This window comes from Patella vulgata, chromosome 5 (assembly GCF_932274485.2).
Source record: "Patella vulgata chromosome 5, xgPatVulg1.2, whole genome shotgun sequence".
Classification (NCBI taxonomy): domain Eukaryota; kingdom Metazoa; phylum Mollusca; class Gastropoda; family Patellidae; genus Patella; species Patella vulgata.
In genome coordinates this window covers 20,981,887-20,999,954 of record NC_065883.2, presented here as the reverse complement: position 1 = coordinate 20,999,954, position 18,068 = coordinate 20,981,887, and the positions used below count along the sequence as shown (strand labels likewise).

At 34.3% G+C, this 18,068-nt stretch overlaps 1 protein-coding gene across 1 annotated transcript; it reads right to left on the bottom strand.

Annotated features, from left to right (window-relative positions):
• Positions 1 to 1,270: 1,270 nt before the first annotated feature.
• On the bottom strand, positions 1,271 to 17,588 carry LOC126822208 (transmembrane protein 62). The gene is made up of 14 exons (XM_050550956.2): positions 17,309 to 17,588; positions 14,698 to 14,809; positions 14,038 to 14,175; positions 13,510 to 13,555; positions 11,544 to 11,691; positions 10,814 to 10,938; positions 9,501 to 9,623; positions 8,561 to 8,716; positions 8,237 to 8,396; positions 7,532 to 7,645; positions 7,253 to 7,346; positions 6,459 to 6,572; positions 4,602 to 4,720; positions 1,271 to 3,964 (listed from the first exon to the last, which is right to left on the bottom strand). The coding sequence occupies exons 1-14, from the start codon at positions 17,498 to 17,500 to the stop codon at positions 3,665 to 3,667; spliced, it is 1,941 nt and encodes a 646-aa protein (XP_050406913.2). The 5' UTR covers positions 17,501 to 17,588; the 3' UTR covers positions 1,271 to 3,664.
• Positions 17,589 to 18,068: the final 480 nt, after the last annotated feature.

Below are 18,068 nucleotides of genomic sequence, written 5' to 3'. Positions count from 1 at the left end.
GGAAAGTTTTCGCGGACAGCGGCGCACTTTTATTTCGAATTCCAACTATCAATGAATCTTTTACGTGCATCCCCAGCTTGTACAAGGTACCTCAGTTTTCGTCCTACCCGAAGGATTAGGCACTGTCGTTGTCAGGTCCTCCGTCCCACACAAACGTCAAGCGGATACCATGCACTTCCGGGGAACTTTCTCAGCCAACAAAGGGATCGAGCACCGGATCCCCTGGTTAGTTAGCCAGTGCTTTACTCACTGAACCACCGCGGCACTCGTTCAAATAATAAAAGATATGCGAGTGGCTTGTCTCCAAACTTCTAAGGCCAAACCACATAATTTTAAGTTGTTCTTACTTAGAGCAGATATTATTTTGAGAGCCACGGTGTCTGTAAGAAATTGGCTCGCTAACCTAGAAGTCCTGTGTTCGATCCCGGTGTTGGTCGAGAAAGTTCATCAAATTTTTCCGGCTTGATTGCCCCTTGTCACTGATGCAGTACGAAGGGCCTAGCGAGGAACAACGTATAGTCTTTCGGATGGGACGAAAACCCGAGGATCGTGTATACATTGTCAATAACCCTTGACAGATGGAATTCGAAATAAGAGTCGGCCGTAGAAAGCAAACCCAACACCAAAGTTTACTGGAATACCGGTTTGTTAGTTTCAAAGTAAAATACTGAGCTACTTAGAAATGCTCACTGTGTTTGACAGAACGCGGTAAATAAATGACTTAAGGGATTTTACTAATCAGCTGCTACCGCTATAATTTCAGTAAGCATTTTGACATGATTATTCAGGTACTTCTCATGGCATGGTATTTGACCAACCCCACATGGATTCCGACTGCCTTCAATTTTAAGAATTATCATGTGAATGTTAACTTTCAATTTTAGTAATTTTCATGCAGATTCCACAAATAACACATCTTTAAACTATAAATTTATCAAAAAGCTTGGCATTTATCCTTCACAAAATGCACTAAACTTTCCTTGTATCAATATTTCTAATTTGTTCAATACAGTCACAAGTACGTACTTAAAACCTTCTGGGGGATGCATCTATCTAGGGATGATAACACCATGCTTGGTTTATTTTGAATGGAGTATGTGTGAACATTTTCAATAACATTCCAACCGTTTTAAATTCGGAACAAAACTGGGTGTAATAATTCTAATCTAATCATAAAAAGGCCGGGTAAATATTCAAGACATTGGAGGTGAAAATACTATATAAGACTGTTGTGACATATGGTTGGTCTTATATTAACAAGTCAAATATATTAAGTGCAAACTTTATTTCAATAAATCAATTTCCTATGTAAAAATTGAGCATAAACCTATAATATACACACATATACTATTCTCAGGCATCCGTAACGTGGGAAAGCTCTTTCAATATTAAGCTGTGACTAAGCGGCGAAGTTATAAAATAACTGGGCTGAATCCGATTCAGGGGCAAATAACTCGTTATAACATGATTCTTATTATCAGTACTTGGTCACAGCTTAATATTGAAAGAGATTTTCCATGTTCCATGTGAGATGCTATTCACCTGGAAAAACCTTTAAATTAAGACTCCACAGTATTGTTAATAACTCCAATCGAATTTAGTTTACTCAACATTCCAGATATAAAAATCAATTCTGACCAAAAGAACCGACATATAAACATGTTTAAGGCGTATAAAACGCACAATCTTGCGGCCATGCGTCTATATAATTTGATGATGAAAACATTATCTAAATCAATCAATTTTACTTTAAATGGGGCACTGCCTAAATTTTGTGACCTTTATGATATTTTACTATTGATTCCCGACTGTAAAATTGAGTTAACAAAAGTTGTCAGCGGCCATGTGACCTTCAATCTGAACGACAGACCCATACGTTAGTTTAGTTACGTACGTGAGGCTTAAGTTAGATTTTGTGGCTTTCATGCCATCATCTTCGTTTAAATTATGTGTTACAGAGACAAATAGTTGGCACAGGAGAAGAGGAGATAATTGTTGTTTACAATGACACAGTTCAAGATATGATTTGTTTGACGAGCTCAACAAAGCATTAACATGCAACAAATATAATACATCGGCTGAATTTTAAAGGATTGATTTCAAGTTTTAAGGGTCAATAAAGACACATAAAATTGATTAACAAGTGTAAATTTATGTAGGATCTGACAGTGGTTACAAAATGTCGTAAACAGGCCAAGCATAAAGGGTGTGTATGTGGCGGTTCTTTGGAACCAGAGAAAATCTAAAAGAATATATTAAACAGGCATTATGCAAGAGCGAAATCTGCCTATTGCAGGTGTTTCTTTAGGCCTTAAATGATACATAAACTATTAATTATTAAAAGATATTTATTTAAAAAATGACAAGACCATAATCAAGTCTGCCATTGGATAGATCCAATTTAAGTAGATTAGAACGGCTCAGCCATTTAATGATTTAATCTAAAAATGGTGAAGCGAGACTAAACTTTGAAAAAAGTAATTTGAATAAAATTTTCAATATATTCATTTTGCATTATTAATTTTTGAACTATTACAGCAAGAACAGCCAGCTCTGGATCTAAATCTCACATAATGTATCTTTAAGTGATTTATATTCAATTTTTAAAAAATGATTGTAATTTCTAATCAATTAATTATGTTAGGTGAAATAGTGAATTACACCTGCCTAGTTCATTCTACACGTTTTTTTTATTATTATTATTTTGTTGTTTGTGACTTAGCCATTACTAATTACATCTACATTCTCTTGTGAGATATGTTTTTATTTGTTTATTACAAATGGCGCCGGAAACCATTGAAATATATGACTAGTGAACTGATTTTAAAATGTTCATTATGTTTTAAATATTGGTTATTAGGATTCTAAATTTTTAAGATAAGATCAATATTGATTGAAATAGACCAATATTGAATTATAATTTGTTTTTTTAATTTCGAATTTTATGTAAAATATTGAGTTTTAGAGGTTTAGCTCCTTTAAGGCTAAACAAACAAGTCCAGCAAACTTTAAAAACAAATCTCAAATCTTTAACCCGTACACAGTGTTTAAGAATATTGTAGATAGACCAACAGATAGAGGTGATGACAATACACTCCTATATGAAATGTGGGACTATTAAATTGAGAATGCTTTTTTTATACAAACCAGTTGTCCCACAGACATCCATCACATTTTAGAAACAAGAAATAAATAATTTAAGATATATGTACACATTTCATGCAATAAAAACAGATATAAAGACCATTAATATCAACTGGTATGGTATATTACATGTATTTATATTTTTTGAATTTTCATATAATATCCACATTTGTAGTAAATTCAAATATATACAATTTCAAATCCTTACCCTTTTACATGTCAGTTTTCGTTGATTGCACCAAATATCCACACATATAAATATTATAAGTGGTGAATATTTAAGAAACTTGCAGGATTATAGAACTGATTAAAACCATAGGTTGCCAGATTTAATATCAATTCAAGAGTTAATTGCCAGCAATCAAATTTTGACATATCTTTTTGCATGTAAAATAAATAAATGAATATGGTGAAAAATGTATTGCTCTGCATTGCAGATATAAAATGGGTCATGACTTTAATAAGTCTTCGAATAAAATATATTACAATTAAAATCTGATTAATTAAAAATTCTACATCATCAACTGGAACTACAACTTGGCGGATTTTTACCGTCATTTATTCTAATCTGATGAGCATAGTAATACAAAATAAGCCCATAAATTATTGAGCCAGTTCGAACAGGCCCCATTACTAAAGCTTTCGTACCATAGGCAGTTGGAAATTCTCGGTAGGTTAAATATGATTGAAAGACTAAGAGTACTATAAATGGAATGATAAGGTGGGTGTTGGATTGAATGATGTTTCTACTACGTTGTCGAGATCGGATATCTAATATATGACTTGTTATCAGCATAAGAGGAACGTTGAATGTCATCAACTGAAAAAAAAAAGATAGATATTAATTTGATACTGACTGGTCAATCTGATTAAAACACAGATCCAATTTCGTTTCGTTTTTATAGTTCAAAATTTCGGTTAATTTGTCTTTACTACACTTGGATCTGGAAGCGTTGTTATTTAACTTGTGTTCTGCTTGAAATGAGTCGTCAGCCAATCAAATGGTCGGTCGAATCGAGCGTTTGACCTTTTTTGCGCGAAACTGTGGGTAGACATTAGTGACAATAGAAATCAAAACAAAGCAAAAGTAGATAAAAAATACATGGCGGTCGCTAATTGGTTAATCGAATGACTGACGTAATCGGGTCAAATGTCGCTTGCTTGGTACCTGACGTCATAGAACGTGAACTCCCACTATAACTTGTTAGATCTACATGTAGTGTAGGCCATCGAAAGTATAAAAAAGGAAACGAAATATAGATTTATATTTTAATTAGATTGCTGACTGGTAAAAAAAGTTGAAACATTTAAACAACAATGGCACAAAGATAATTCTAAAGGTCAACTATTTTATTATGAATCTGGTTAAACTGATTTTAAAACTTGACAAATCACAAGTTATATAATCGAATTGACTTGACATAATATCTAAAGTTTTGTATACAAGTTATACATACCTGAAATATTCCATAGAAATAGGTGATACTTGCAGGTAAAAAGGTATCTTTAATAAATATCCCCCATACAAATACACATCCTGTATGTTCACCTAATAGATCACCTATAAACCATGGACCTATATACAATAAACAATAATATAATATTAAAACCTTTATACATGTAATGTGTGGTCATTTTGTTGCACAGTATGCTCATTCTTTTCTATCTAAAAGAAAACATAAAATAGTCTGTGATAAAAAATATGAAGTAGTAGCCAGCAATCTGATCAAAATACAGATCTATATTTCCTTTTGATGGCTTCCACTACATGAAGATCTGATCGATTGTTGGGGGATTTGGGGGAATATGAGCAGCTTTTGACCCAATGACGTTAGTTATTTGAATAAACAATCTGTGTCTATGTTTCAAGGGAGTATTCTGAAATACAACTTTTACTTAGATTTGTTTTCTATCACTGCGAATGTCTGCCCACAGTTCCACATGACAGACGATAACAACTTGACTCAAAAGACCATTTGATTGGCTAATTCTCACATCAACCAGAACACAGGTTATTTAACATTTCTTCCAGATCCTAGGTAGGTAACACAGGGTAAAAATGAACACTTCTTATTGTGAATCGAAGAAAAGTAGTGAAACATTGAAAGATTTACTTTTCATAGAAAAATATATCCATAGAAAATAATCATTTGAGGTTGAACATTCACTGCTGAAAGCTCAACTTTTATTAGCGCTCATTTCTGGCTGTGTAGGGTGACTTAACTGATACCAAAATTTGTTGGTACAGTAGAATCTGTATGAGCACCCCCACTGATCAGTTAAAAAGAAATGTAAACATAACAATCAACCCGGGATTATCTGTTAATTAATCTTTTGTTTTATTAAACGACTAACCTGATCATTGTTTTCACGCGTAACGACACATTTTTTGATACTGATTGAATAAAATAAAAGTACCGAGTTTTGTCACGATCATCTAGTATCTCTCTTAGCGCATCCTATAATATTACATACAGAGTTACACCCCCTGTAAATAGGAGATAAAATTAGCGATGTTTTTTGTTCATGTGCTTTTTTGATAAAATAAAATGAATTCATCGATTTTCTTCACAAAAATGGATAAATATTATCGAATGCATCACAATGGTAGACAGTAGTATCAAAGGTTGGTACAAAATGACAAGTTTACAGAAGTTATGTCCGAGATTTGAGTAAAGAATTTTCGTCCGGCGCAAGATTCAGCGACGGCCAAATTTACCGCTTCCAATGCATCCAAGCGTAATATTTAATTTATGTCGGCACAAAATAAACGAGATTTTATTAAGAGGCCACTCCCGTTAAGTTATGTCCGAGATTTGAGTAAAGAATTTTCGTTCAGCGCAAGATTCAGCGACGGCCAAATTTACTGCTTCCAATGCATCCAAGCGTAATATTTAATTTATGTCGGCACAAAAAGCAACGAGATTTTATTAAGAGGCCACTCCCGTTAAGCGGTCAGTTGTGAAAATTCCCTTGGGTGGCTGCTTAATGCAGATTCTACTGTACCAAACTCACGGGGAGCATAAAATATGATGGCAAAATATCTGAATATTCTCACCACGAATGTCCTTTAGTCGATAGCAGTCTCGAACACAGAGATAAAAAAAGGAACCAGATAAACTCTTCTAACTATTCAGTCAAAATTTGTATCAAATTCACTGAGATTGCACTAATAACTAAATAGTGCCAGAATTTCTATTTATTTCTCAGAGGAACATAGCCCCAAACCCTATTTGCAAACTCAAACCCTCAGTGCTCACTTTGTGAATAATGTGTTTATACAATTACATGAGCAGCAGATACCATATACTCACCAAAAGTAACATAAAGAATGAATCCTATTGTAGCGTAATATGTAAAATTTGTTCTAGATGTCAACCATAATTTATATATCCAAATATTAAATAAATAACATATTTTCCCTTCTCCTGTAATATAAAACAATACATTTTAAATATCAAAATATTAAATATATAGCCTATCATAGTCCCTGATCCATTTGTTTAGCATCTATAGTGAGAAAACCACCAAAGAATTGAAAAGTTTCAAAATGGGGAACTGAAAACCTTAAATTTAGATATCAAAGCTTGTCTGAATATAACAATGAATTGATGTTTGACCAGCATATTGTATCCCTACATTTCTTATCTCATATACTGGGATGTCTACTTTATATTGTATAGTCTACATTTTCTTATCTCATATACTGAGATGTCTACTTTATATTGTATAGTCTACATTTTCTTACTGAGCTGTCTACTTTATATTGTACAGTCTACATTTTCTTACTGAGCTGTCTACTTTATATTGTATAGCCTGGGGGTTGGATGGCCGAACGGTTACCATGTGCACACTGCAGCATAAGGTCTGTCATTGAATCAACTGGCGTTGGTTTCGATTCCCTGGCTGTACGTGACAAAGAGTAGGATCGCCTGTTCAGCCTCGTGAGTTTTCTCCAGGTCCTCTGGTTTCCTCCCACTGCTAAAGACCCCTACGTGCAAGCGAATTATTGAAATAAAACAGAACCATATGTTAGTCCCGATATGACTTAGTATGTGTTGAGCTGTCAACTATATATTTATAGAATGTCAATAAATGTTATACGTACCTTCTAAGAAGTATCGTCTTATATTACCACATTGACGTAGAGATGTCAGGAAAAATGTTAAAAAGAAAACAAAACCCCCAAACCACATTTTACCCTGGAAAACAATAATAACATATTATTAGTTGTTTTAATTGGTGTACTGTATATGTATACAATAATTGAATGAACTACAGGTTAACAGAAATTCATGTTTTGACCAAGAATTGGTTGTTTTTTTACAAAAGGTTAATGATCTTTAAACTGTAACATTGTAACTTGTAACATTTTTACGCTACTTACCACTACTGATATATTCAACATCAATATTAGTCGAGGCAGTAAACCAAACCCTGCTGTTGTTCTTCCATCTAAAGAAAATGGTTGTTTTACTTCTCTCTTATTGCCCAGAGAATCCTATCAACAGAAATAATGCATGACTTTTTTTATTAATTTACCTCACATGAAAATGTTGTATTGTATGATTTTTTTTTTTTTGAATGACACACTGTCTTACATCAACTTCATAAACTTAATAATTCAGACAGTCATTTTACTTTTATTAGACCTCCTCACAAATTTAAAATTATCTAACACTGAATGGTTTTTCCTACTGTAAAATATCTAAGGAGCCCCGAGGAAGAACGATCTAAGTCACTTTTTCAACGAACCCCAGTTAATGGCGCCATCTGGTAGCAAATTGTATAAGCTTTCTGTGGAACAATCAATTTCAGGTCCTTCTGAAATGGCCTCCCGGACAAATACAAGTCCATCGTACCCTTTATTTGACCTTAATTTGGCTGAAAAGTGGAAGTCAGTTGTTGTACTGGTAATTATGATTCGTATTAAACATCATTTTGAAGTTGTAATTAAACCCACTGGTTGTTCTGTTCATGTCAAGCATTCTCGTCCAAAAGTCTGTTTTGCCTTTTAATGCGAAAAGACAAAAATGTGACTTAGATTGTTCCTGGACTCTTCATCTTTCAGCATCTAGAGTTTCTTGCTTACCGTAACAACAATATGTATAATATGCATATCTTTGGTATATTGTGATGGATCCCAAGCTATGGTATATAAAGGACCATCTGCATTTTGAGCAGAACCTAACTTTTTATCATCTATACTAACTATTGCGGATGTAATATCACCATTACTAAATACTAAAAACCTGAAAAATATTCATATAATAATACAAACTTATCACCACTTAAAAAATGTTGAGATTGAATGCGTTTCCAGATATTTTATAATTAATAACAGAATTTTGGGTACTAGAACCAGATGTGGAATTTAGATAAGAATAAGAAAGAATAATTTCAGTCATATACTAACCTAATATGAGTCGATGTTTTCATTATGTCTAATGGTTCATGTCTGGCATTTTGAAATTGAGAGTTTTTAGGATTAGTTATTAATACCACTGGCCAATGAGATATTTTCATATCAACAAATGATAACAAATCATTATCAACAGCTAACAATCTAAACCTGAAACAAAAATAAAATATTGGTGGTAAACAGAGAAGTCTTGTTTATTTTTCAGACGAAATTTAATTATATGTACATGTAGTAACCATGTAGACACTGCGGATCCCTAAGCCATTGCAGGTCACACAACATTGCAATGAAATGAAACTGGGTTCTACATTTTTTTTTTTTGCAGATTTATGATGACTTGCAATGTTAGCCGTGCCAAATTGGACAAGGCAATGGTGCTATGGCTTCCTCTTATTTCAATTTTCAACTCTCAGAGGATCATTAACGGGCTCCCAATAGTATACACAGAGCTTCACTTTTTCATTCCATTTGAATGACTAGACACATTTCCTAGCACTGACAAGGGGAAATCAAGCTAGACAATCCAGAGGATCTTTCTCGGCTAACACATTAAAGTTCCCAGAACCACTACGTTACTGATCGAGCCAAAACACAATATTTCATCTGCAGATCAAATAAGACATTATAATAATGTTCCAAAACAACAATTTGTTCTGGTATATGCTGTCTGTAGCACATATAGATTAAACATAGTACAAAACCATTGCTCTCATTTACCGATCCTCTTGGATCATCTTACAGATAATGGAGTGTGATCCAATCCAAAGAAAGTTTCTCTATCTTGTTTATGTAATAACTATTCTTGGCTTAAGAATTACTGATCCTCCACCAAAGTTCAGTTGGTCATACGCACAACATTTAACATATAGAATATGTAGGCCTACTATTGAATTTGATTTCTAAAATTAAACCATAGAATCTAGTCTATACTTACATCCTATTATCTCTCCAGTCACCAAGTTCTAACTCTAGTGTTCCAGTTTTCTGTCTTGTATACATAGATGGTACTAAACCTAATAGTGTATGCAGATGACCACATAAATAAACTACACCCTTTCTGTAAAACACAAAATCATACTTATTTTATACATATGGTGTTCACCATTTAACAATATACACAATGTCTAGATTCTAAATACTGGTATGTATCCTTTTGATGAGGGAGGAGAGTTTTATCCATGTAATAATCAAGACTTTCGATCATTTATTCATGCCCTGACAATGTCTGGCCAACTAAATGACCCCTTTTGACAGGTCAAATTGCCTTTTGTCCGGACATGATTGTCCATTAAGTCAAAAATAATACTCCATTCGTTAAAAACAAAACATATCCATTTGAATCGATAATTATTAGACTCGAAAATACAGGAGTTGTGCCAATCTACGTCAAAAAATGCCTTATAATATTAAAGATACATTATGTAAGATTTAGATAAAGAGCTAGTCATTCTTGCTATAATAGTTCGAAAATAGATAATGCAAAATGAATAATTTGAAAATTTGATTCAAATTACTTTATTGTGAGCGAAGATATTAGCCTTTGAAGGTTTGACAAGACGTGTGCAATACTTTTAACCACCGTACTGGTTGTTCGAAGCTAAGCCTCGCTCCTCCATTTTTAGCTTAAATCAAAATATGGCTGAAGAGCTAGTCATTCTTGCTATAATAGTTCGAAAATAGATAATGCAAAATGAATAATTTGAAAATTTGATTCAAATTACTTTATTGTGAGCGAAGATATTAGCCTTTGAAGGTTTGACAAGACGTGTGCAATACTTTTAACCACCGTACTGGTTGTTCGAAGCTAAGCCTCGCTCCTCCATTTTTAGCTTAAATCAAAATATGGCTGAACTGTTCTAATCTATCTAATATGGGAGAAATCTGATGCCATTGAGAGTTGATTATGGCCTGGATAAGTTAAGTAATGTCTAATTAATAATTTAGAAAACATTTCAGGCCTAAAGAAAGACCTGCAATAGGCAGATTTGGCTTTTGCATAAGGTATGTTTAATTATTGTAAAATAATCAGTTTATAAATGTAGGACTAACTTGAGCAGTTTTTTTGGTAATATTTATATACATAAAGTATATGTCCGGCTGAAAATCTGAAATATTCGGCCGACATGATGTCAGGCTGAACCTTAGCAGTTATTTCAAGGCTTGCATTTAGGCCATTTTATCCAATCGTGGAATGGTACAGTATATCTATTGACCATTCAATACTGTTATTTAATACTTGATACTCACCTCATGACATGTTTAATTCCTGGAGGATCTTCTACTATTACAGACGTTGGATAATGACCAAACCAAATAGTTAAATTACTGTCATTCTTCTCTTCAGATAATTTAGCTAAATCATTTAATTTGTCCTAAAAATAAGTCAATTCATCAATACTAACAGTAAGAATACTAACATGGAGTGTTATTGTTATCAATAAAAATATATGCTGGGTTATTGTTTTCATATAACATCTGTTTCCCAAAACAAAAGCTGTATGTGTTGATCGAATGGCTAGCTGTTGTGGAGACAGTGAGAGAATTAAATGGACAACAGGCTCGGTGATTAAATGGTGGAAAAAGTAATTGGCTAGGGATAATCCCAGAGGATAACTTGATATCTATGATGAATGGCGATTAAAGACAAATACAAGCTAAAAATGGATCCTTCCTTAGCTTGCTCAGTATCTGAGAAAATCAAGTCATGAGATAAAACGAGGATGCTTGAAATGGATTTTTATGGCTTGACAGTTTCGATTAAAATGTTATGAGAGGGATTTGAAGCAAACTTTTGATATATTAGCCTGCACATGTTTTTTGTCAAAATACATCATCAAATCAATTTAAAACCACCCCCATTTCAAATGTAAAATGCTTCAGGATCCAATCATTGCTTCAAAAAATCATGTTATTTGTCCATCATTTACAATGTCTATATAATTATGTGAAGAGTAAAAATAACTGAGAAGTAACATACCGTGTTTAGCTGACCAAAGAAATTAAATGGTCGTTTAGGTCCAGGATCAGGACATGCATCCACTCCAATAAACGAGTATTTACCATATTTGGTAGTATGTGTATAAGAATAAGAAGTTAAATGATTGGGACCTTGTTTTGAATATTCCCTGAAAATTAAAAAAAACAAGCCAACAGTGAGGCTGATGTCCCCCGCCGAAATTGCAAAATAAATAGATGACACATATTAATTAATCGCACATTTATTTTTTTCACTAAGTTTCATCACTCTCTATCAGATAGAATCAAGATTATCTTGTCCCAAACCATCGACAAATGAAATCGATTAGCTCTGCTTAGCTTCAGCTCGAAATGTTAATTATTGAACTCAGTCAAGACATTCACCTAATGAACATCTACATATACATCAAGTTTAAACATTCACCTAATAGACACCTATGCCAAGTTTGAACATTCTACCTCAATTAGAAGGAGAGTTATTGTGTTCCAAAGTTTCTACCAATCAAATTGCTTATCACTCTGCTTACCCTCAGCAAAAAATGTTCATTATCGAACTTAGTTAAGGTATTCATATAATAAATCTATACACCAAGTTTCATCAATCTCACTTAATTAGAACTAAAGTTATTGTGTCCTAAAGCATCAACCAATCAAATTGCTTATCTCTGCTTACCCTAAGCGGAAAATGCTCATCTTCGAACTCCATCAAGGCATTGACCTAATCAACACATACACCAAGTTTGAACATTCTAGCTCAATTAGGAAGAGAGTTATCGTGCCCCAAAGTATCAACCAATCAAATTGCTTATCTCTGCTTACCCTAAGCGGAAAATGCTCATCTTCGAACTCCATCAAGGCATTGACCTAATCAACACATACACCAAGTTTGAACATTCTAGCCCAATTAGGAAGAGAGTTATCGTGTCCCAAAGCATCAACCAATCAAATTGCTTATCTCTGCTTACCCTAAGCGGAAAATGCTCATCTTCGAACTCCATCAAGGCATTGACCTAATAAACACATACACCAAGTTTGAACATTCTAGCTCAATTAGGAAGAGAGTTATTGTGTCCCAAAAAGTGTGACGGACAGACAGACGGACGGACAGACAGACGGACAGATCAAATTTCAGTATAATTCAATTTTAATATTAGAAGAGTCTCTAGACATCATTTAACTGATTTTTAATCCCTCACAAATGACAACATTGTGAAATCTGATTCTCTAAAAAGAATATCAATCCAAAAATATTTGAATTCCATTCAGGTGTTTTTTGATATCGAAAATGATGAGAAGCAGATTTTATTTATCACTCAACCCTTTCTTACATGCACAAATAGATAAATATAATTCTTTGGCATAGATTGAAAGCGATATCTCCTAGGAGATATCCCTCAGTAGAATATGAAAGTTATCACACAAGCGATATCTACTGCAGAATGTGTTATTGGGTGATAAAAACAAGATATGGCCACTTAAATTTTTCAATAAATTTCGATGGACCTGTTTTTAATAAGATTGAATCCAAGCCAGGAGATTATCTACCATTGATCTTTTAATTTTGTCTTCTTCATTAATACAAATTAATGCTAAAAGATGCAACAGTTTTAAGAAAATAAATTACTAAAGAAAAAGAATACCACATCTTCAAAAGAAAACTATTAATATTGTTAGAACATCTGTTACCAAAAGTTAATGTAGCTCATAATATTCAGGAGTTAATGTAGCCAACAAATTTTAAAGATCTAGTATGGCAGATGGTCCATACAAACATCCTAGAAGTTTTATGTTAAGACGGTTATTACAACCACGTGAAATAAATCAGTGAACAATTTTTGAATCATTATTTTCAAGGACGCAGATGGCTGTGTGTACATTCCAAGTTTCACTTTTTAGTCAAATTATTTCTAATTGAGTAAATATACCAAATGATTTATATATTAGATTGTTGGGGAAAATAAACCTACCTGTAATAATTTCTAGGACTTTCTAAATCCGGAACATCAAATGCATCTGGAATTAAGAAAAGGATAGCTCTATTAATGCATTTATTCATAGACTTTGAATCAGTCTCTATATCTGAACATCATGCAGTTTAAATAACAAACATAACTGTACAGGCTAACTGTTTGATCTTTTGTCCAAGATGTATTCAGAAAGACTATTGAACATGATGAACTACTCATAATCTGCTGATCATACCTAATACTGTATTCTGGGACTTTCAGATAGAAAGTTCTTCCGGCTTTCCTGGCACAGTTTCTCCTTGTAAGTGGTGTAGGATGGAATACCTGGCAAGGACAGTGCCTAGTCAGATGGGATGGAAATCGAATTCATGTGAACACATTGGCATGCACATAAAAGAACAACCCTTGGCAGTTGGAATTCGATATAAATATAAGAGTAGGCTGCATCTTTATTAGCCCATTAGGTGTAGAAAAAGAGGATGTCAAAACCCATTTGATTTCACTGCTTTCAGATAATATCTTACATACCATGATTTCCTCGGATATCCAGCCATTTAGCTGTGGTATATTCTTCACATATTTGTAATATTTTTTTATATTCCATCCATTCTTCTATAAACTGTGTAGAAGAAACAAAGTCTGGAAGCTTGGCATCAACCAAATCACCTGAAATGTACAATTTGACAGTATTTGGAATTATATTTGGAACGTGTTTAACCAGTTCTATCACATATGTGATAATGACTGACACCAATATTGTCCTTTAATATGTGTACACTATAAATTTGGACATGCACACATACATGCAATAACAAATTCTAGGTAAGTTTGTTCCCAGACCATCATAATATGTCCTCTCACAGTCTCATATAACAACTTTTGGTCTTCGAAGGAATTATTAGTGAGCAGTAATTCGCCCGTGTATCTGTTATCACTTGTTACTTCAGTCAGTTATATAGAAGGATAACTTGTGTTTTCCTTTTGCGTTCGTCACTTCCTTTTCTTGAAAGCTTTATAACGCATCTATCGTAGCAATGATCTCTGTGTTCAAATTATATTGGGAAGGTGTTTAACTAGTTCTATCACATATGTGATAATGACTGACACCAATATTGTCCTTTAATCATTAATTGATGTCTAATACTTCTCTTGATATATAGAACTGACTGTGTATTTAATCGATCTCACCTGTTGTGATAACCAACTCTGGTTTTATTATACTCAGTTGACTTTTACAAAATTCTATTAAATCTGGACCACGCTGAAAATCTTTAAATTTACTTATATGTAAATCTGTTATCTGCAAGAGAAAAAAAAATACATTAGTGATTACATATGTATGTACTACATTCAAAATTGCTTAAATTTGATTAGACCTACACTTAATAAATAAAGGGAAATGAAATGAAACAGGGTTTAACGTCCTACTGTTCTGCTCCGAACTGGGCTAATGAAGACGGGCATACGCCATACAGTGTACTTTGAGGAAAATTTTGCACGGACAGCAGCACTACGGCCTACTCTTATATCGAATTCCAACTGTCAAGGGATCTTTTACCTGCACGCCAATGTGTACATGGGAGGTCAATTTTTTGTCACATCCGAACGACTAGACAGCTGTCCTTGCCGGGTCCTTCTTCCTGCATCACTGACAAGGGGGGAACCATGCCGGAAAATCTGGATGAACTTTCTCGGCCAATGCTGGGATCGAACACCCTACCTCTTGGCTAGCGAGCCAGCGTCTTAGCCACTTAGCCACTTAGCCACCATGACCCCCAATAAATAAAAGGGATTTTCTGAGCAACGCTACTGAAAATCCAATTTCAAATATCTAACACTGTATGGTTTGTAATAGATATATTACAAAATCATGGTTAGCTATGACACTCATTGGGCCAGTGACTGAATCCTCCCGATCTCAACAAGTCCAGAATACGGTTTTATTAGATTTGTGTTCCCAATGTGATTAGACTTATTTAAAGCTATGCTAAATGAACCTCTAAATATCTGGCTAAAAGTTAGGTAGGGCAATATCAGAACTAAAGTAGTAAAGCTTTAAAAATCAAACCTAGCTTGCACAAATATTTGAATAGTTGTTTGATCCAGGCGATTCAGATTTCTAAATATTTATTATTCAAAATCAATTAAAACTAATGGAATTTGATCTGTTTTTGTCTCCTATATAATATGAAATGCTTACTAACATTAATTCATAGAAATCAACTAATATTTAAAAATAAACAAGTTACCAGTGGGGCTGATGTCCCCCACCGAATAAATGACACATATTGATTAATTGCAAATTTATCTTTTTAAAAAGTATAGAGTAATCAAACTGATTATCTGTACTTAAATCTAAGCATAAAATATTGAACTTGAAGATCAATTTAAGTAAAGGTTTTGAAGTGCCTACACCTAGTTTGAACACTCTACCTCAATTAGAAGGAGAGTTTTGTGTTCCAAAGTCTCGATCAATCAAATTGCTTATCACTCTGCCTACACTGAGCAGAAAATGCTCATTATCAAACTTCAAGGTACTGATATAATAATGAAACTACTCTCACTTAATTTGAATTAAAGTTATCGTGTCCCAAAGCATCAACCAATCGAATTGCTTATCTTTGCTTACCCTAAGCAGAAAATAAACACCTACATCAAGTTTGAACATTCTAGCTCAATCAGAAGCAGAATTATTGTGTCCCAAAAAGTTTGACGGACAGACAGACACCTACACCAAGTTTGAACATTCTACCTCAATTAGAGAAGCAGAATTATTATGTCCCAAAACGTGTGACGGACAGACAGACAGACCCATTTTAATACTAATAGTTCCCTGCTTTCTTCAAAAAGCGGGGCACAACAAAAAGATAAAGGAAAATATATGTTTGTAGCTTCTAGAAATATTAAAATGCACCATAAAAGGTCTAGAAAATGATTACTTCCAATTCAATTGAATATTCATATAGCATTTGAATGATGGCTGTGACCACTGACTTCATTGAATTTTTTTTTACTTTAAGCATGAAATAGAGCTTAACGTCCTACAATTCTGTTCCGACTGGGCTAATGGAAGATGGGCATGAGGTGTACAGTGGGCTATCGAGGGAATTTTGCCTGGATAATGGCACTATGGCCTACTCTTATATCAAATTCCAAACTGCAAAGGTATATTTTACATACACGCCAATGGTTTTTCATTACATCGAACGACCATATACGTTGTCCCTATTTTCATACCCGCAGTCCTGCACCACTAACAAGGGGCAACCAGGTCGAATAATCCAGATTATTATTCCTCTTGGCCAACACTGGGATTTAACATGGGACCTCCAGCTAGGAGCCAACATCTTAATTACTGAGCCACCACAGACCCCACAATTTCAGAGAGAGAGCGAGGGAGGGTTTAACTTCCATTCGACACAAACTAGGTCATTTTGGGACTAACACATTGTCCAATTTTATTTCAAAAATTCACTTGCAAGTAGGGGTCTTTAGGCTTAGCAACTGTGGGAGAAAACCCACAAGGTTAGACCTAGGCAACCCTATTACTCCTTGCCATGTATAACTGGGATATCGAAACCACACCAGTTGACTTAAGGACAGACCGTATGATACAACCCACACAAGCTAACCTTTAGCCATCCACCCGTCCTCCCACAATTTGAATTTCAATCAATGTCTGTGAGTAACTACCTACATATGACCCATTATATATATTATCATCTGGCTAATATTATCGATGGAAAATATAAACATTGGTTGGAACCATGGCTATGAGTCTATTTCTACTTAAAGCTACCTGAATAAACCAGAACAAATTCTTGTTTTCGTCACTTAAACTTTGACCTGTTTCAACTTGGTTTTGATAAACTTGAGAATCGTCTTCATCCGACAGACTGTCTGGGTTTAGAAAGTCAAAAAATAATGAAAGTATGATTCCGAAAAAGACCAAAACTCCGAGGACTAGACTTATGAACTTCATTCTTGACATTTAATTGTACACACTGATGTAATTTACGTGGTTTATTGCGTGTCATTATCAAGTATTTGACAGAAACATGTTGATTTGCTGTCTGCTAGGTTTAACTTAAAGAGTTTTCCTGTAAGGGACGTAACTCTAATCACAGATGACGCCAAAGCTAAGGGTACAGACCATAGAAATATAGACGTACAGACACCAATAACATTCGAGAAGTTAAAGGGATATAAAATAATTGATGTTTTGGGTGGTTATTTTTTTCTTTAATCTGGTTGCAACTGTAGTGTAACTGAGGCAATCGAAGGAAGCAACTTTCCCCCGTGAGCGCCGAAGACTGCCGGAAAGGCAGTCTGGCAGCAATTCAGGGACCGTTCGATCGTCGAGATAAATGGATCTGGCCAGATACCGCCTGTCGCCTAATCACTATCATATTCCATCAAATGGGCACAATAAACCAGACCCAACTTATCTAGAGTAAAATTTTGCGTAGAATACGATGCCGAGCCGAGTGGTAATCAGTCCACCGTTGGGGGTGTTTTCGAGATATTCGGGGTCAAAGGTCAAATGAGGTCATTTGCAC